Source organism: Struthio camelus, chromosome 26 (genome assembly GCF_040807025.1).
Source record: "Struthio camelus isolate bStrCam1 chromosome 26, bStrCam1.hap1, whole genome shotgun sequence".
NCBI lineage: Eukaryota > Metazoa > Chordata > Aves > Struthioniformes > Struthionidae > Struthio > Struthio camelus.
Window position 1 is genome coordinate 5209554 of NC_090967.1, and position 20010 is coordinate 5229563.

The following is a 20010-nucleotide window of genomic DNA, read 5'->3' on the forward strand; positions in this document are numbered from 1 at the left end:
GACCTGGCCCAGCTTTTGAAGGAGAGTCCCTCAAGAAATGTACAATTACACATTTATTACTCTATTTACATTTATTATTCTATTTACCCTTATTACTTATTGTGCAATAATAACACTTCCCAGCGTGGCATCCTTAGGCTTCATACCCAGCTCCCTCCGCGTGGCGTAAACGGCCTCTACGCACTTCGACCAGCTGCCGGGGTGCTCTCAGCAGGCCAGGAGACGAAGTCCTTGCCTAGCGCAAACCCCAACCCACGGCAGGTCACCCAAAACTGATGTACAATTGGCCCCGTTAGCCTCCGACTGGCTTGCTGTGGAGGCTCCAGACCTCGACTCTTATCATCCTACACCTTGAGATGATGTGCTGGAGAGACACCAACCCCGTCTGAAGGAGCTATCGTCCCACCAGCCGCACGCGCTTATCCACGGTGCCTCTCCTGGCGTGACCGTGTGGACTGGCCCTCCAGCTCCCGCCCTTATTTTTAGCTGCAAATTTTGCACATTTTGTTTTTCAGGTGTAAGCAAAATGAAGTGTTATTATTTCCACATAATCAAGGCGAAAAAAAAAAAAAAAACAGTTTCACTTTCTTTGAAGCTTTTTATCTCCCTACAACTGGATTTGAATCTCTGACTTCATCACCACAACCCCAGAGCCATAACCACAAGGCCACATGGTCCCAGAGCTGTTTTTGGAGGTGGTAGTGATGCGAGTTATTTTAGAAGCTGCTAGCTATAAATTTCAGTTATATTTGACGGAGGGTAAGTTGGCTTTGAAAGGTCTCGGTGAGTTTGTCCTTCAGTGACTGGTGGGCAATTACCAAGGCCACTGGCAAGAGCTCGAAGCGCAGGCTGCCCTGCAGCCCTGCCATAAACCACCCAGCACAAACAAACACCAGTTGTGAACTACAGTTAAACTAATTGGCCTGGTTGGTAGTGCTGTCCCAAGACGGACTGTGACGCAGAAAGCCAATCTGCACAAAGTCAGGTTTTCATTACAGCGGCCTCCAAATAGCATCAAAACAAGTCAATTTTAGCCCGCTCGACTGCATGCGATAAACGCAACCCAACCACTTTGATTTTTTTTTTTTTTTTTAAAAAAGCTTCACCCTGGGCCTTCAGTTCATGATGCATTTTTGCACTCTTGGTTTCCTGCCTGAAAATAAATGTGAATCTGCTACGGCATACCATTTGGCCTCTAAATTACACAGGCAGGTAGGGAAGCAAATGCTATGAGATATGACTGCAACTGCAAAAATGCATTTGCAAAATAAGGCCCCTTCACCAAAACAATACGCTGAATTTAAAAGTCTTGCTTGCCATTATGCCAGGATTCATCCAAAGGAGGGTGCCAGAGCCCAGCTGCCAGATACAGCATGGGCTAAAGGCCCCAAACAAGCAATGACAACGCATGAGTTAAAACTAGACCTGCAAAACATGGGCTTCATCTCTTCCACATCTAGAAACTGTTTACGTTTTGTCTTGTTTCACTGCAGTAATTTTCAACTGCAGAAGTTAAGTTAACCACATCTGAGTGAAATGTAGATAACTCTGGGAGCAGAATGATACCAATCAAAAGAAGGGTCATCTGAGAAATGGTGGTAGTGACTCATTCAAGATCACACTTCACACATCTAGCTCCCAGTTCAGTATTGCAATGTCACTGTCGTAGTAAAACACAGCTGCTCAAACAGCATTATTGATACCAGTAAAATAGACATTAATTTGACTCTCTTCCTCAAGATATGGACCACCTTCATCTCTAGAGATGCTACCACACCATAGCCAAGCTCCGAGGCAGATGGCAGAAATGCTGCTGTTGGACAAAAATAACAGAGATGGCCGACCTCAGGTCATGAATTTTTTTTCTTGCTGTGAGGCATGATCTAGTGGTTCAGGGACCTGACAGATATGAAAGGAAAAGAATAGAGGAGGGAATGCCACAAACCTGTAGCGCTGTCGTAGCATTCATCGCCGTTGTCTTTTGCTGTCTAAGAGTTGGCCACGTCGTCCCAGGGTGGGATGAATTGTCCATCGCTCACTCCTTCGAGTAGGCAGGGAGCCTCACAGCTCCTCAGCCCAGATGCCCAAGCTGTGGATGATTAAAATCAGGTGAGAATGAATACACGTTATTGCCCACATAGCAAGAAAAAGGGCAGGGGAGATTGCTCCAGCGAACCTGCTCCTTCCAACCACCTTGTTTCTGCAATATCTGAGTTAAATATTGAGACCGGAGGGACAGGTCGACATTACGGGCAGTTCTCGTTCATGTCCAAGGTAGTAACCCACCCCGTAAGGTGATGATGACCCAGACAAAGATGAGACTACTGGAAATACTTGCGGGAGACTAGGAAATGGCTTAGCTCTCATGGTCTGGAGTTACCATCCATGACTCCAAGCCGTTATGACACGAGAAGTTGCTTCATGTTAAGGTTTCTTGGGAGTATTGGAAAAATGTCAACTCAAGAGAAAAGCGCGTTCTCAGCATTGAAGGTCACATCTATTCTGATCCTTCAACTCATTTTTGGAAAGGAAGGACTCCCTTTGGAATTGCAGGGAAAAGTCAATCAGAAAAATGAAATACTTTGTTTACTAACCTGGTGTGCACAACTCAACGGATAAAGGGCCCGTCGAAGCGCAACCGACCTCTTCTGCTGTCCCTCAGGAAATCAGAAGGCAGTTGGGCCTGTTCTAACTACTATTTAATAGTTGTAGACTAGCAGAGACTTGTGCTCCGTGCTGGCCACAGGCCTTTTACTGAAAAAACTCACAACAGCCATTTTGTCCCGGTTTCCAGGAAGGAAAGGTTGCTCCTGGAGCCTAAGAAAACTGTCACCAAAATCTCGAAGGAAAAAGAAAAAAGAAAGGAAAAAAAAAAAAACAAACAAGGAAAACATTTCACTAGACCCCATCTTTGGGGGAAAAAAAAAAAAACTAAAAAAAAAAAAAATTTCCATCCAGAGGAATAACTATAAATAATGGCTGAGCTATTAAAAGGCTGAGCGTAGAAAAGGGGGGGGGGGGGGAAAGCTATTTACATAGGAGCATTTTGTGCCGTTTCGGTCTAATTTGTCACCGACGGAGGAGCCTCGTACGTTAGCTGGAGGAAATCCAGCGCTTTCAAAGGTTTTCTGTCAGGGCTTGAAAAGCTGCCAGTTTTTTTAATGGAGCCGAGCAGTCTCAGGCCTGTTGTTCTCAGAGATTTTGCGAGCCAGGGCCGCATGTTAGCAGGAAACGGAGCCAAGTGGGCTTCCTGAGCGTCTGCGAGAGGAAACACTGTAATAAGCATGGAGGCTGTGGTTAAAAATAACTCCGGTATATAAAGGCTGCGAAGGATCCCCTCGCAGTCATACGCGCCGCTGCCTCTTGGCTGGCTGCTTCGCGCCGCTTCCATGTGCATGAGCCGCTTTTTGCCATCGCCGCCGAGCAGGTGGTTTGCTGTTGTTGTTGGCTTTTTTTTTTTTTTAAAGCCAAAGGAGGCAGAAAACGGGCTGCAAAGAAGGGAAGCCCGGGACGGTTCTTCCTCGGGAAGCGGGAGGCTAGGCTTTATTTCCAGGCCGTCGGCCGAAGTGAGGCTGCAGCGTGGATGCGGAGGCAGGCTTGCAGCGTTTGGGCCGAAATAGAAATTTGTATTGAAAAATAGCTTTTTTTTTTTCTTCCCCTTTTTTCTGTGAGATGAAACTCAAAAAACCAAAAAAAACCAAAAAACAAAAAAAAAACAACAAAAAAAAGAACAGCGTGAATCATGCAGGCTCTTGAGCAACAGAAGAAAGGGCACCCTGAACTGCTGCCACTGGGCCCAGTATGGCTTGTGCCACTTCTGCTACAAAAGCTTTAATCCCCTGTGTCATCCTCCCGCCCCGCACCGGTATTAGCCAACTGGAGCAGCTAAATGTGGCAAGCGCCAGCTGAAGGGATTGGTAACTATCAATCAGTGTTTTGCAGTCCTCGTGCACTGGTTTATTACCAAGCGGAGCCCTGCCTGCTCCCCTTGACTGAATTCATTTTGCAGAGAATCGCACCCATCTCTCTGCTTTCAGAGGCAGCGATTTTGCTTGCAAATACGGGATAAAATCATACCGGTTATTTGGCAAATTAATGCAGCCTTTTCCCTGCTGTAACCTGATACTAATCTGCTAACATCCATACTGGACTCCAGTCTGAGCACTTCTTTGTAGCCCGTGTTACACTGTAATTGGCAAAACACATTCTTCCCAGGCCTGTATTTTTATTGCAAACATTTATTTGGCACTTTATGTGGCAAATGAAAAGAAAATTTCACAACTCATTCTACAAAGTTGCATTGTATTAGGCTGGCCCTTGAAAAGTGTTTTATTGCTCAAGAATAGCTGTAACCGTTCAAGGGATTTCAACAACATTATTCTCTTAAACTATAATTGCTATATATATTACATCTGCTATAGCACCATAAATTATTAATTTTGACCAATATCAGTCAAAATTATTTGGCTGGCACTTGATTGCACGCTGGAGTTTATTGCCAGCAATAGGGGTGATATTCCTTGAAGGTACAGGAGCAGAACAAGTTGCAGTGACTTTTCAGGGTGCATGGAAAAGTAAGTTGAACTTTCTGTTTCTGAATAGAAAGCATTTTCTACAAGACACAAAGCACGATTCCTAAACTCAGCTGTATCCAGGAACTTAAACATATAAATAGCCTAAAAGGTGGGCATTAAGAGTTCAAGAAACAAAATGGCCACAACAATGGGAAAAAAGTCTGTCCCAAAATATCCCACTGAAGTTTCAAGGCTTAATCATAATGATACTGTAACCATGGAAAAAATATATACCATTTTCAATACTTGAGTGATCTAAGTCTGAAAAGGACTTTGCAGTCCAGGAAGACGAATGAGATCAGCTGCGCTATACATACAGCCTGTCATGCAAAGATGCCTGTCTTCCTCTCGCTGGCTAATGCACTAAGCTCTGATTCATACTTCCATGTATTCAAACAGGGAAAGTAATTCCAGGCAGCAAGCAATACCAATTAACAGTGTCACAGTTAATGAAATGCTTGCTCCACTATTTCCCATTACTCAACTGCAGGACATATGACTAATAAGTAATACAGGTGCAGTACAAAGAAGGTATTCTCTAAGCAAGAACCAAATCCCACACGTTCATCACATTAAGCAAGGCTTTCTCCCCCATCCCCCAGTATGAGCTCTGTATATATGGTGAACAAATTTCGACTTATCAGATAAGACTGTAACCTATAAAGATGTTCTGCATGTCAATGAGGGGAAACAAAAAAAAAACTTCCTCGCTTCTCACCAGTTGTCCGCTTGTGGCTAGTTTTGAGTGTTGTCCAGTCTCCTCTCCTCCCCCCACAGTTAAAAACTGTGAACTTCCAAGTGACAAAAACATCTGCTCAGAGAGCCATTTGCATCTGCCTTGCTGACTCAGACTGCAACAGATCTTACAAATTAGAAAGCAAGAAAAGTGCATCTGATTAGTTCTTTGAAGCAACCTCAAACAGAATTTTTCCCCGCATTAATTAAACCCCAAACATAGTTCGCGCTTCTAAAAATCAGTTAACGTTGCATATCTTCACAACGTTACTAATCGCTTCAAATGGACATAAGAGATAAGACGACATTTTACTTTTTCTCCTGTCATCTCCAGTAAATTATGTAAGCTTTTTCCTAAAACGCAGACCAGCAAAGAGCTAATTAATACCAGATCTAACAACGTTATCACCCATTCCACTCTGTTCAATGACGCTCTGAACGTAACAGAATTAAGTGGGATTTTTAAAAAATATCATACTCTCTTCAGATGAATGGAAGCTTTTAATACACAACTCAGGTGTTACGGTATAACCACTCTCAAACATTTCTTGCTGCTTTGCCAGGAGACTACTCTGCCGCGAACCAGTGCGATGGACCGCACAGTTCCCATCAAGCGACCGTCTCCGTTCCCTCCTTCATGCTGGTTCCCAAACGTATTTGGGAATCTGCAAGAGCTGGGTCTTTAGAGTATGATTTTTAGTGGGGTCTCAACTGTGCGGATGCTACTGCATGTATATTAATAGTAACAGCTATTTTTCTGAACAAAACTACATGGTTTATTTCTGGCCTAGGCTCCTATTATTCCACAAACACCGTTATTTGTCCATCTCTTTACCAGGAATCCGATTCTTTAGCAAAAGCAAATGTCAATGAAAAGGATTTGGCAACAATTGAAAATTACTATTCTTAATCAGTGTCTGATAATTTAAACAGCTTCTCAGATACAGTTGAATATTTGCAGAAATTCTGAAACTGTGGTATCACTTCATAGTTCTGTAAGCTTAAACGATAGAAGATCTGTCAAATGGGTTTTTAACTGACAGCTGAAAGGAACATCTGCAATAGAACATATGTGCATTCAACATGCACATCAGTAAGTGCTGCCAGAAACAAAACTACACATCTAATCAAAGCAGATATAACTAAAAAACTGGCCTAAATTTTTCGGGTTTCAAGACTCCCCAGGAACAGATGAGTGAACAGGCCTCTCTGAGATTCTTCAAAGCCACTTTTAGCCTCCCAAATCAAAAATGATGAAAAATCATTTGCAGTCGAACACTATCATTCTTCAGACAGCAAACTCAAGTTACACTACATAGTACTTTATCTCGATTAAAGTCCTAAAATATCTGATTTTTGCAGGATTTATTGAACCCACAAACTTACTGTCAGGAAGAGTATGTCAGGAAGAGTATTTTCTTGTGCATTTCTGAGCAAGGGTTTTTTTTTTTTTCAAGTAGGCTTATTTACTGAAATGAAATTTAAGCTGATTTTTCCTCTGCATCTCTGGAAGTCTGCCTAGCTAACGTGTGCAGTTATTGGAAGTGGCAACAGCTGACATTTGCTAATCTTCATTAAATGAGTTAATAAGGCTTTCACTAAAAAGAATTAAGATTGCCGTCGCAAAGAATGGAAATGATAGAACTGTCAATAGTAACGCTGAAAAAGCGGAAGTGCTAACAAATATTTCTGTTCTCTCTTTGGGAAAAAGCCAGATGCTGTATTCAGATCAGACAATACTGATGTTGAAATACTTTCCATTCCAGTAACTAAGGAGGATGTTAAAACAACTGCTACTCAACTCAAACAATATTAAGTTGCCAGGTCTGGGTAACTTATATGCAAGCGTTTTAAAAGAACCAACTAAGGAGATCTCCAGATGGCGAATGTTTATTATCAATGAGTTTCAGAGCAGCAGGGGAAGCCCCAGGTGACTTGAAGAATGCTAATATTATGTCAATATTTTAAAAGGGTAAACAGAATGACCCAGAGATGCCTGGCAGTGTTATATAATCCCGGGCAAAATACTGGAAGGACTTGAAAAATGAACAGAATCATAAATAAAGACAGTTGAGGCAGTTAATGACAATCAGCAATGGCTTTAAATAGTTTTTTTTTTTTTTTAATGAGACTGGAGTGTTGATGTACCAAACCTCTCTCTAAGGATTTGACTAGGTGCCGGCTGATATTCCCAGTAAGAAACAAGAACGTTACAAGTCAATACGGTGCGCACGCACACGAATTGGCCCAAACAGGCTGACAGATCTCAGAACGTAACTTAAATTTTAATCAAGCAAGTGTATCACTTCTTGACCTTTTTTCTTTTTTTTTTTTTTTAAACCCTCACTTGCCATTCAACGTTGTTAACAATGACCTGGAAGAAAACAAAACCTGTTAACTGATAAAGTGGTAGCCGGCAAAGATCAAAGAAGCGTTACATAAGCAGAAGGACGCAGCATTGTTAAAGAATAATTTTAATTGCTTCGCCACGCAGGCAGAAACAGCCAACGTGGATTGCAATGCAGGCAAGTTTAAGGCTGTTCTCCCAAGAACAAAGACTGCAAGCGGCTCTGCTTTTTGGCACGGACGAAAACAGGTTGCTGCCCAGGCCGGCGGCCTGCTGAGAGCAGCAGAATTGCTCTGATGCCCCTTTTCAGGGTACCTTTTCTTAAAGGCAGTGGGGCAACGCAGGACGAGCTGCCGTCTCCCCTCCCAGGCCTTTCTGCCACCCTGCGGTCTCCCCGCCGTGCCCAACGCGTTCTGCTGTAACTAACGCTATAAATTCGAGTTAGCCGAAAAGCCTCAAGCCAGCCCCAAGCGCGGACCGTACTTACACGGTGGCGGTGGTGGTGGTGCCCTTGTCTGGGAAGCGGAGACCGAAAGAGCTGGGAGCAGAGGAGGATTTTGCTGGCCAGCCAGGTGTGAGCTTCCAGGGCCACACCGTCATTACAAGTGCAAAGTGCAGTCCTCGGGCTAAGGAGGGACAAGTCACGTTTAGCTGCAGGATGGTGCTCTTCCACATTGCCGGGGCTCAGACCTCAAGAAAGGTTTTGAAAATCTGCACATAGTTCAGAGAAGAATCAAAAAAAAAAAAAAAAAAGGAAAAGTATCTCAATACTGAAGATTAAAGTTGACGTTTAAGTCCCTATATGGGGAACAAACTCCAGTCAACAAAGGACTGGTCAAAAAGGTTCCTTCATCAAGGCATACAGGATTAAATCAGTCTCAAAAACTAAGAGATGCCTCTCTAAAAATACCTATATATTTCACGTTAGGTGATTGTTTACATCATTTTATCAACTTTTTGGAGAAGGCGCTGTATAAAGTACTTAATTCAGACTCTGCAATTTAAAACTGAATTATCAAAAAAGTTGTTAAGTCAACAGACCGGCAGCAATTTGAGAGACAGGTAGGGAAATCCTACGCCAATGCTGGTCTCATTTAAATATGATTGGTCGCGGTGTGGTGCTAGGGCTGTGATTTTGAAATCAGCACTGGTGGTAAGAGGTGTCATCCCCATCTCATTGACGCTGCTATTACTAGGTTAATTCTAGGTGCAATCAGGATTAAACCTTCTGAGAACAATGCCATGAGAAAGGAGCTTTTTTCTGTTGTTGTCTGAGTTCAGCAATGACTCAGAGCGCTCTCGCAGCCAGGTGACGTGGGCGCGCGCACCAGCACATCCAGCTGCAGCCTTTCGCCACGGCCGCAGGCCCATCCCACAGACTCAGCTTTGAGTCTTTTATTAGCGTGTGCAGTCTTGATTACAACCCCCCCCCCAAAAAAGTTTCTTTCGATGTAGAAACAACAACAGAGATCAGCAGCAATACCTAGAAAAAAAAAAATCAGCTTTGCCATACAAAAATGGTAGAGCTTGCGTTTACTCTGGCTGGAAGACAAATACACAACATTTAGTACTCCTCTACCCGCAGCAGATTTGCAAATGCTTTCTAATCTCGTGTTCTTCACGTATATACACCAGTGGCATCACTGCCGATCTACGCTGCTGTAGATCAGATCAGTGCCAGGGTCTTGTTTTTAGATATTTAAAACAAAAGTTGCACGGGGCACAAAGCTAGAAAATGTCAGCACGCTGCGCGTGGACCACGGGGAAAATCATGGCAAAGTTGTACTCAGTTTGCACAGAACCAGTGACTCGCAACCCAAATACAGTCTGACGTTCGGCTCACCAGGTTTAATATACTTACGGTTCTTAGCTTAGCAGCTTTACTTGAAAACAAAAAGAAAGTAAAGGCAGTGAATTTATTATTTCATGCACTTGGCTTTCATCCTCATTACCCACTAAACATTTCCTTTATGCAAAGAAAAAAACACAACATAGCTTAGGGGACAGAGCGAAAGCAAACAAATGTCCTGCCAGTGCCTACTGGAAGACAGCATCAGACCAGAGATTCTCAGCAAAATATACACTTGCAGTTGTATATCCTAGAAACAAAATATTTTGTTATAGCTGTTGCCGAAACCACAAGAACATAAACTGACACAGACGTTCAGGGTGTGTTATCAAGGGAACATTCACATTCATTCTGAATTCATCAGAGTATATTTTCTTGGCTGACTCACAGCGCCATATATACGTATTGTACACTTACTAACATTTTATTAGAGGAAAAGAGTTTACATTGAAAGATTACACAAGTGTGACATTACATAGCTATGAGTCATACATCTTTGTGTACTTCGTTACCATGCATTCAGTGTATTGATTCTGCTCCAGTCACAGAAGTTTGGCTGCTCCTCCCGGCCATCCTGTGAACTTTTAGAATAAAAAGTATAGAAAGTTATACAAGAGATATTCATTATTTTAAAACATGTGCAGCTATTGAAAAGAGCATTTGCTCACCCTAGCAACCGTGCTTGCCTGCGACGGCTGCATCCAGCCGTCGTACCCTGGGACGGGCTCTCGGGTACTCGCTCAAAACGCTCCCGAGAACCAGAATCCGTCAGGGCCCATCGCTCCTTCCCCTCGTGGGGCACCGAACACCTAAAAGTGAGAGTTGTTCGAGTTGTTCTCCTACGCTCTTCTGATCCTCTAACGCACTTAGAAATCCTTTTAGAAGTGGCTGCAAAGGAAGTATGGAGGAGGTAAGGGAAAGCACAGCTCTTTCTCTGAACAGGCTTTCAAAGAATCAGTCTGTCCTGTGATAGAGCATTTTTCCTCCTTTAAGAATTGCCCACTTTTGCTCTTTCTTTCTTGGATAACTGCCAAGGAGCAGTGACTCTTAAAAACACGAGGCTGGGGCACGCTATCAAAAATTATTGGGGAATAGCTCCTTCAGTCTGGGCATCTAAGCTAGAGGCAAAAGTAAAGGAGGACAAGAGTCTTCCTTACTGAAAATTCAGCCCAGGACCGTAATTTGGCTAAAGCCAAAGGAGATCACAGAAGCTACTTGCATTATTTCTTTCATAATGTCACAGGGAAACGTTGATTTTGGCAATCTTTGTGCAGCAAATGGAAACTCTGCTAGCGACGTGAACTTCCATTAAATGCAAATCTCCAGCTTTTTCCTCGCAGGGAGATGGCTCAGGAGTGACATAAAATAACCCTCCGTTGGTGCTGAGATGGGGCCGTGGGACCTGAGGGCGACCGCAGGAGGCGGCCTCCAATCTAGGGTCTACCAGCGCGTTTATCCGTGTGTAGGGTGCATCTGCCCCACCTTCCGTGGCCGTCACACCTCCCTCTTTCAGCTCGCTCCATCACCCTCCTGTCTGCCAGCTCAAATGCTAGTTTTCCACTCAACGTCCCCCCCCCAGCGCGAGGTCCCTCACAGCGTCCCCAAGGGCAGGGATTCCCTCAGCAGCCCCTCATGTCACGGAGGGTCCCTCAGTGTCCCCTGGGCCCTCTGGCCTCTCATCTTATGGAGGCCCCTCAGCTTCCCCAGGATGTGGGACAAGGGACCCCTCAGGTCATGGAGATACCAACATCCCCCGCGGGGGGGGGAGGGCAGGGACCCCTCAGTGTCTCATTTCACGGAGCGACCTTCAGTGTCCCCTTATGTCATGGAGGTCCCAGTGTCCCCGGGACGGTGAGGAGCAGCAGGGACCCCTCAGTGTCCCCTTATGTCATGGCAATCCCAGTGTCCCGGGGTGAGGTAGGAGAGCAGGGACCTCTCAGTGTCCCATCTCACAGAGTGTCCCTCAGCATCCCCTCATGTCATGGAGGTCCCAGTGTCCTGGGGGGGAGGGCAGGGACCCCTCAGTCTCCCCTCATGTCATGGAGGTCCTTCAGTGCCCTGGGGATGGTGGGGAGCAGCAGAGACCCCTCAGTGTCCCATCTCCCAGAATGTCTCTCAGCATCCCCTCATGTCACGGAGGTCCCAGTGTCCCAGAGGGGTAGGAGAGCAGGGACCCCCCCAGTGTCCCATCTCACGGAGTGTCCCTCAGCATCCCCTCATGTCATGGAGGTCCCAGTGTCCCAGAGGGGTAGGAGAGCAGGGACCCCCCCAGTGTCCCATCTCATGGAGTGTCTCTCAGCGTCCCCTCATGTCACGGGGGTCCCAGTGTCCCAGAGGGGTAGGAGAGCAGGGACCCCCCCAGTGTCCCATCTCATGGAGTGTCCCTCAGCATCCCCTCGTGTCACGGAGGTCCCTCAGCACCCTGGGGATGGTGACAGGTGGCTGGGACCCCCCCAGTGTCCGGGGGGGGGGCAGGGACCCCCCAGTCCCCTCAGTGTCCCCTCATGTCACGGAGGTCCCAGTGTCCGGGGGGGGGGGGGCAAGGACTCCCCAGTCCCCTCAGCGTCCCCTCATGTCACGGAGGTCCCAGTGTCCCGGGGGGTGCAGGAGGGCAGGGAACCCCTCAGCGTCCCCTCGTGTCACGGAGGTCCCTCAGCACCCTGGGGATGGTGACAGGTGGCTGGGACCCCCCCAGTGTCCGGGGGGGAGGGCAGGGACCCCCCCAGTCCCCTCAGTGTCCCCTCATGTCACGGAGGTCCCAGTGTCCGGGGGGGGGGGGGCAAGGACTCCCCAGTCCCCTCAGCGTCCCCTCATGTCACGGAGGTCCCAGTGTCCGGGGGGGGGGCAAGGACTCCCCAGTCCCCTCAGCGTCCCCTCGTGTCACGGAGGTCCCTCAGCCTCCGCCGAGGGGCAGGACCCGGCGGCGGCGGCGGCGGCGGCGGCGGCGGCGGCGGCCCGAGGCCTCGCTCGGCGGCGCGGGGGCCCCGGCGGCGCGGTTGGGCCCGACCCGACCCGGCCCGGCCGCACTCGCTCCGCTCCGCTCCGCCCCGCTCGGGCTGGGGGCCGCCGCCGCCGCATCCTTTTATACCGGGGCTAAATTTAGGCTGCGCCCGAATCGCTGCCTCTTACCCGCCCCGTCCGGGACGCGTTTCCTCCGCTCCCTGCAATTGGCTTGAGGGCGTCCGCGCCCGCGTTATAAGCTGCGGAGGGCGGCTCGGCCGCGCCGCGCCGTCCGCCCGCCCGTCCCGCCCGGCCGCACCATGGCGCTCAGCGACACCATCCTGCCCTCCTTCGCCACCTTCGCCAGCCCCTGCCGCGAGAAAGCGCTCCACGAAGTGAGTCTGCCTTCACCTCCCCCCCCCCCCCAAAAAAAAAAAAAAAAACAACCCTCCCCAAACCCCACCGGGCCGCGCTGAGGCCGGCGCGGCTCAGTGCACTGGTGGGCGGGGGGCGCCGCGGCCCCGCTGCCACCCCCTCCCCGCTCCTTCCCCCCCCCCACCCACAGTCTTTCTGCCAGCAGCTCTAACCTTCTCCACTTCTTTCTTCCCCCAGAGGTGGAAGTGCGAGCAGGAGGCCAAAGCCCCCGCCGGCGGCGCCTGGGGCGGCCTCTCGCCCCGCAAAGAGGACGAAGACCTCAACAACGTGCTGGATTTTATCCTCTCCATGGGCAGCGACGGCTACGGCCAGGCCGCCGGCGGGGACTATCCCACCGCCCCGGGGGACGGCGGTGGCTTTTACCAGGGCAACCCGTCGCCGGGATGCTACAGCGCCCTGGAGCAGGGCAGCCCGCCGCCCTACGGCGCCGGCATGGTGCCGGAGATGATGAGGCCCGAGATGGACTCCAGCTTCTGCCCTCCCAGCAGCGTCCACGGGCGCTTCTTCGTGACGCCCAACTTCGGGGCCCCTCAGTTCGTCGAGAACATTAAGCCCGAGCCCGACATGGACAGTTACGGGCCGGTGCTGGGTCTGGTGCCCCAGGCGTGCCCCAAGATCAAGCAGGAGGGCAACGCCACCTGCATGTTGGCCTACGAGCAGCCCCGGGTGGCCAGCTCCCCTCAGATCCCCGGGGCCGAGACGCCGCCGCTGAGCCCCGACGACCTCGTGGTGAACGACTGCCACCCGCCCATGATGTGCCCCTCGTCCGTCCCCTTCCCGCCGAGCTACCACCCGCCCGCCGCCTTCCACCACCCGCAGCCCCATCTCCAGTACCAGAGCGCCTCCCAGTTCGGCCTGTTCGAGGACAGCCTGCCCTTACAGCCCTCCGCCCCCCGCGGCGTGCTCACCCCTCCGTCGTCTCCACTGGAGCTGCTGGACTCCAAGCCAAAGAGAGGCCGACGCTCCTGGCCCCGGAAGAGGACGGCCACTCACACGTGCACCTACGCGGGCTGCGGCAAGACCTACACCAAGAGCTCGCACCTGAAGGCCCACCTCCGGACGCACACAGGTAAACGCGGCCGGCGGCTCGCGTCACACAGCTGCCCAGCCCGAGGCGGCCCGAGCTTTAACCCTCTAGCGTCTCTCTGAGCTGCGGGAGCAAACCCGGTTGAGATACCGCAGGTGTCGAGAGCTGTGGTAGACGTCTAAGTGTCCCTCCTGTGCGGAGAGATGGGCGATGGCGTGGGGTGTTTTTTGAGGGCTCATAGCTGCTCCCTCTCTTCGGGCCGCTGGCTCCGGGCGGGGGATTAGCCAGGGAACGGCTAGCGTGAGCTCGCCGGGCTGCACGGACCCCCTCGCGGAAGGGGCTCGGGAGGACACCCAAGGGAGAGGCGCCTGGCGGCGGTCGCTCGCGTGCGTGAGAGCGCGGCGCTGAGTCCCGTCTCCCTGTGCTCTTCCCCCCCCTTCCCCAAACCAGGTGAGAAGCCCTACCACTGCAACTGGGAAGGCTGCGGCTGGAAGTTCGCCCGCTCCGACGAGCTCACCCGTCACTATCGCAAGCACACCGGCCACCGGCCCTTCCAGTGCCACCTCTGCGACCGGGCCTTCTCCAGGTCAGACCACCTGGCCTTGCACATGAAGCGGCACATGTAGCCCTCGGGGCTCTCCCCGGCCCGCAGCGAACGTTGTGTTTAACTGCTCAGGTGCAGAACCGTTCCAAAGCCTGTAGCTGGTACTACGTAGGGAGGCGCCGACGCTCTCGCCGTGGAAGCGGAGGAGGATTTGACACGAGGAGACTTAGCCAGTCATCTCCTGAAGACAATTTGACGTGACTGTCTCCGTGTACCTGCCCAGCCCGTTTTGGGGAGGGGGGACGGGGGTTATTTATACAGCTTCGGTGAAGGGGAAACTCCGTAAGGACTCCATACAGACTGTACAGAAGAAGCTGTAAATACTGATTTTTGGGTTTTTTTTTTTTTTTTCCCTTCCCCGATCGCCCGGTCCTAAGCTTTGCAAGACAATGTTTGTATGGAAACTGCCTGAAGTTGACCCTAGAGGAGATTAAATGAATGTTACTGTAGCTACCGATGTTATTTTAGATCTCAGTCGAAGGCATGGCTAAGAGAACACTCCTATTGTTAGACTGTTTGTTTCACAGGTGCAATAATATTCTTGTTTGCCATGATCTACACTAGAAGTACAGGGCTTGATGTCTTGTAAGAAAATAACGTATTTTACTGTCTAATTTTTTTATATATTGTAAATAGTTTTATACAATGAGAAATATTGTATATGTAAATAGAAGACAAATGGGTATTTTGCCTATTTCTGTTTTTATAAAAACATAATTTTTCAATGTTTGAAAACATTGCATCTTTTTAATAAAATAAGTTTTTAATTGCTGTGATTTTTATTCTCCTTTGGGAGCTCCCTGTTGCTTTTTCCCTGGTGGCTGGACCAACAACCACCTGGTTAGGTTTTAAACTATCAGCAATTGTAAGAAGACACTTAAAAATCTGAGCTATGGGGTTTTTCTAAAATAGATAACAAAGTACGTAATTCATTCTCAGTGGTAAACAAGATACAAAAGAGCGTTTTATCAAAAAATCAGAGAGGAGAGCAGATCACAGTCAAAATATACTTCCTAAAAATGGTTAAGTAAGCAACACTGTAATTTCAGTCTCATTTCTAGTTTATGCTAGACTATTTTAATAGCATCCTTAATGTTTTCCAGATGCAGTTATAGTTTTGCCAGCAGTGTGTGGGTTTTTACTATAAATTTAAACACTGCATTTTTGTAATTACGGAGGCTTATTTTAAGGCATCCTTGTACATAAATTATCCTTGCTCTCAAGAGCTCAGTGCAAAATTCCAATAGAACAGTAGTGGAATTTAAACATAAATTCACAATACCTTCATAGCTTAAAATACCTTCATAACCTAGTCCTAACACATAAATTCGCTTGAGAAAGTTTGAAACACCTCGATTTCAGGAGCTCATAAAGATATTTATTATTTTGGAGGAAAACAAGTTAGGCAGCGAGCCTGTTTCGGAAAGCTAACATGAAACAAAGTGGATACTGCACTAGCAGCAAATAACTGCAGCAAGTCGAATGGAGCCCAACAAGTTTTTCCACTCCTCTAAGTGAGATCAAGAGTCCAAGTAATATATCTATGCAATTAGTCTGAAACTATAAAGAGGATCCTCTGGTTTTACAGCAACAGTGCAGCAGCAAGGCGTGCTACTTCTAGAACAAACCCAGCGTCAACTAAATATGCAGACTGAGCTTGGTTTTAAAGTCTCTTTCTTGAACAGCTGGATACTTAGACCGTACTCAATTAGCTGCTTAAACAGGATTGTGACTTTTTTTTTTTCCTGATTCTACAAGTTAGCAGGCGTGAGACTGAAATCAACAGGCATGCTTTTGCACTGACTGCAAATATAGCGACTCTTCTGTGAAAGCAAAGGCTGCAGTTGCTCATGTGGAACAGATGTATTTTGGGCTTCTAATCATCGACATGGAAGAATGAGTTCCACATTTCACTTTTATAGCGCTTTCAAAGTGAAATATAAGGGCGATTTAGCATTTCTTCATTAAAAACAAAACTCATTTATTTACTAGGAACAACAACAACAAAAAAAAAAATTGCACAACATAATTCCAGAAAGTGAGGATGACTTAAAAATCGTCTAAAATTAGCACACTCATTGTTGCAACAGTTCTAGGTATTTCCTTCTCTTTCCCCATTGCTGAAGATTTTCGTATTTCAGCAAGCCCTTTGGTGTTCAGAGCCTGAAGGACGCGATTTTTGAATTTAAGTCTTGCGCTTACCTTTGAACAGGCTTTCCCGCGTCCTTTCTGACGATTCGAGAGCGTTTTTAGTCATGCCCCGGTTTCAGTGCTACAGCGAAACACCATTCCCTCTCTCATGACATCATTAAGGAAGACCCGGAGGTTTTGACACCTCCTCGCACCAGGTCCCGCCACCCCCGGGTGCACGGTCCCACGCCTGGCTCCAGCAGCAGAACGCACGCTTGGAGCAGCAGGACGGGCTCGTCCCCCTCGTCTCGTCCCACGCTGGCCTCTGTCAGAGGCAGGGAACCGGCCTCGGTGGACTGTGGGTCCGGCCGTGTCCACCTCCTCCCCGAATTACCTGGGTGAAACACAGCGTTAGCCAGCGCAGCAGCGTAGGAAGGCTGCACCGTGCCTGCAGGCGGCAAGAACTTGTCCTGCATTCAGCAAGCCTTAAATCAACCTGCGCGGCCGCTCCTGCCACAGCACGCGCCTGCCGCCTCCCTCGTGCGCGCACGGCCCAAATGCCCTCTGCTCCGGCGACCCGGCCGGCTGCGGCGTTGCTGAGCTGCGCCCGGCGCTGCCAGGGCTGCAGACAAGGCGCCCGGTGGCTGCCTGAGCCCACGCAACCAAACAGCGCTCAAATCCCGACGAACTGTGCAGCCGCCGTCCGCCGTGTGCTGCGCGGAAAAAAGGAGCAGGATGGGTGCACCGAGCTTTTATGTGTTGCAATGCGACTGCGAATAGGACAAAGCCATCCTTCTATAGCTATGCGTGTGTGTGTGTGTGTGTATATATGTATATCTATATCTATCTATCTATCTATCTATCTATCTATCTATATGCATGCATATATACATAAAACACAGGCCTCTGAAAACTGTAGGGGTGGGGGGGAAGACAGGGGCACGAAACACTGCTACCAACAGCCCGTGCCTGTTTTCATGTGAATTGTTGGAGGTATGGCACATCCGACGATAACTTCTGGGCGGGCTTTACAGGAAGCTGCAGGTTCTTGAATCGCTAGCTAATGGTGCGGCAGAAAGAAGGAGCTGCTGATCTCATTCTTCCCACACTCTATTATGACTAATTGTCTTTTTTTTTTTTTTTTCTCCTTCTTTTAATTGCTTAAAGGACAATTAATGCCTTGCTTAAAGCAGGGCATCCAAAGCTGTGCCGACGTGATCCCGCCAGTCTGCCGCCTCTCCCCTCGGCCGGCGGGAAACCTCTCGCTCTGCAACGTCTTCCAGCAACAGAGCCGACGCTTTTAAGTGATTAGGGTTTTTTTTTTTTTTTTGCTCTAATTTCCAGAGAAATCCCAGAATCCCAAATACCTCTTCCCAAAAGCAAGCGCTGCCGGCCGTGGCCTCGCTTTCAGGCTGCCGGTATCCTGGATTCGTTTTTTTTTTTTTTTTTTCCACCAACAACCTCCCCCCCCCCCCCAAAAAAAAAATCTTAAGTCACACCCGACAGGAGGAAACGCCGAGTCCGTTGTAAACAAGATTTTCACACATAGTCTTATAAGATACCGCAGCGATGGGCTCCCTGCGCTTGCAAGCTAGATTGCCAGCTGAGATAGCGCGGCGAAGCAGAAGCGAAGCGGTCCAGCCCAAAGGCTTCTGCGCGCTCGCCCCGTCCAGGGCGGCCGCCCTCCCGCCGCCGCGCAGCGCCCGGTTTCTCCCCGCACCCCAAAAAACGGGTGTTTTCCCCCCCCCCTCGCCTGCCGCAGCGGCGCTTAGAGCCGGGCGACGGGTGAGTTCATCGGCGGAAAACCCCGGCGTCGGCACGGCCGCGCAGGGAAAACCGTCCGAGCCCGGCAAGTCGCGGGTTTTTTTTTTTTTTTCCAACCCTCAACGGGGAGCAGAAACCCACCAGCTTTTGGGCAGAATTCGGGGCAATTTGGTTCAGCCGGGCGACAAGGGGCAGCTTGGGGGGGGAGGCCGAGCATCGGTTTTGGCCCTTGCTCACCGCGTGCCAGGACGGGGCCCGGGGGCGGGTGGGTGATTTCGGCTCGCGCGAGCCCTCGGTTACGGCCGAGCCATTTGCGACCGGCCTGGAAACGTTTGCTCCCTGCACGCTTTCGGTCCTCCGGCCACACGAAGAGCCAAAAAAAGTTCGTCCCTTCCTCAAATTGCAGGATCGGGCGGCTCTGTGGTTTTCTGCGGTCGAAGCTTTGTGGTTTCCAGAGCTATTTTGCGCGCCTGTAACACAGAGTGGCTCTTAGGCTTTTCTTAAATTTAATTTTCGAAGCCAGAATCCCAAGCGCCAGCAATTTCTTTGCTATATTTAAGGCAAACGACTATAACGAAGCCACGGAGCCATCGCGACGGTAACTAGCCCCTGCGTGCCGTGGCGGGGGGACAAATTCGACCCCCAACCTCGGGGAATTTTAAAAAAAGGAGAAAGCGGGGGGGGGAAAACCCACCCTTCACCTGGGCTGACAGCCTGGGCGCACGCGGTAGCAGCGACAAACCTTACGTCCCGGGGCGGCAGCTCCCGAGGGAGACGGCGAGGGGCCGCGTCCTCGGCAGGCCCCGGCGGCTCCTCGCGTCCCCGCGCCCTTCGGTCCCCCCCTTTCAAGCATGCCGGGGAGACGGGGATTTATCCTAAACTCCTTGGGCAGAACATCCGTTCGATTTAATCTTGGGAGGGCTCCGTTTCCAGACACTATTTCGTCCTAACAGCAGTTTACGTAGGCACAAAAACGAGCCGCAGGCGCTGCTTTACGGAATGGAGATGCTGCAGCTTTGCAGCTCCCACCTTGCTACGCGCAAGGCGAGCCGGGGCAAGGCAGTTGCTATTTACTCTGCAACTACATTTAGCTTTTGTTACCTGCTTCAAATGCAATTCCTCGCGGAAAAGCAAAAGGATGCCTCCATCCTTTGCAGTAAGCGTGCGTTCAGCAGCGCAGACGCTGCTCTCGAACGTCCCTGCTACAGGGTTAGGATCGGGGAGGGTAACCCTTAAAATTGGTCTGACTTTGGTTTCTCGCGCTTCTTCATTCCCAGGGACGCGGGCTGCCTGGGTGCCCGGCCAAGGGCGCAGGGCGGGCAGGGAAAGCCCTGGGCGTTGCTCCTCCGCAGAGCCGGCCTCCAGGACGAGCGTCCCGGGAGGCTGAACGGCCGTGATGTACGATGCTTGCAGCCGGCAAAGGGCGTTACGCCAACGCGCCGATAGGAAAGGCTCCAGCGCTTTTAAGAGATGCTATATCAGCGGCAAAACAAAGTTTTAATTGCGCTCGTTAAAAAGCGCTCACGCTCCCTTTTCCAGAAAAACAGCACCTAGAACCAGACGAGAGGCAGGTAAACGTTCAGAGTGACTCTAAGCTCATAGTAA

At 49.5% G+C, this 20010-nt stretch overlaps 1 protein-coding gene and 1 long non-coding RNA gene across 9 annotated transcripts in view; one reads left to right on the plus strand and one right to left on the minus strand.

Annotated features, from left to right (window-relative positions):
- Nucleotides 1–12763, minus strand: part of LOC138062351 (uncharacterized) — a 24019-nt gene extending 11256 nt beyond the window's left edge. For 2 of the 7 annotated variants that reach the window (XR_011136406.1, XR_011136403.1), the window contains exons 1-5: nucleotides 10174–11773; nucleotides 10018–10086; nucleotides 8144–8367; nucleotides 5293–7683; nucleotides 1946–2089 (exon numbers count right to left, since the gene is read on the minus strand). This is a non-coding gene — a long non-coding RNA (uncharacterized lncRNA). Of the gene's footprint in view, nucleotides 1–1945; nucleotides 2090–2594; nucleotides 2994–5292; nucleotides 7684–8143; nucleotides 8368–10017; nucleotides 10087–10173; nucleotides 11774–12634 lie in introns of those variants that run through there. The other 5 variants (XR_011136404.1, XR_011136408.1, XR_011136407.1 and 2 more) reach the window with 5 other exon arrangements.
- KLF2 (KLF transcription factor 2) lies at nucleotides 12717–15282 on the plus strand. 2 transcript variants are annotated; one of them, XM_068920069.1, is made up of 4 exons: nucleotides 12717–12840; nucleotides 13058–13949; nucleotides 14358–14493; nucleotides 14584–15282. In XM_068920069.1, the coding sequence occupies exons 1-4, from the start codon at nucleotides 12766–12768 to the stop codon at nucleotides 14621–14623; spliced, it is 1143 nt and encodes a 380-aa protein (XP_068776170.1). In that variant the 5' UTR covers nucleotides 12717–12765; the 3' UTR covers nucleotides 14624–15282. The 2 variants fall into 2 exon arrangements, with proteins under 2 accessions (XP_068776170.1, XP_068776169.1); XM_068920068.1 differs by having other exon boundaries at nucleotides 14358–15282.
- Nucleotides 15283–20010: the final 4728 nt, after the last annotated feature.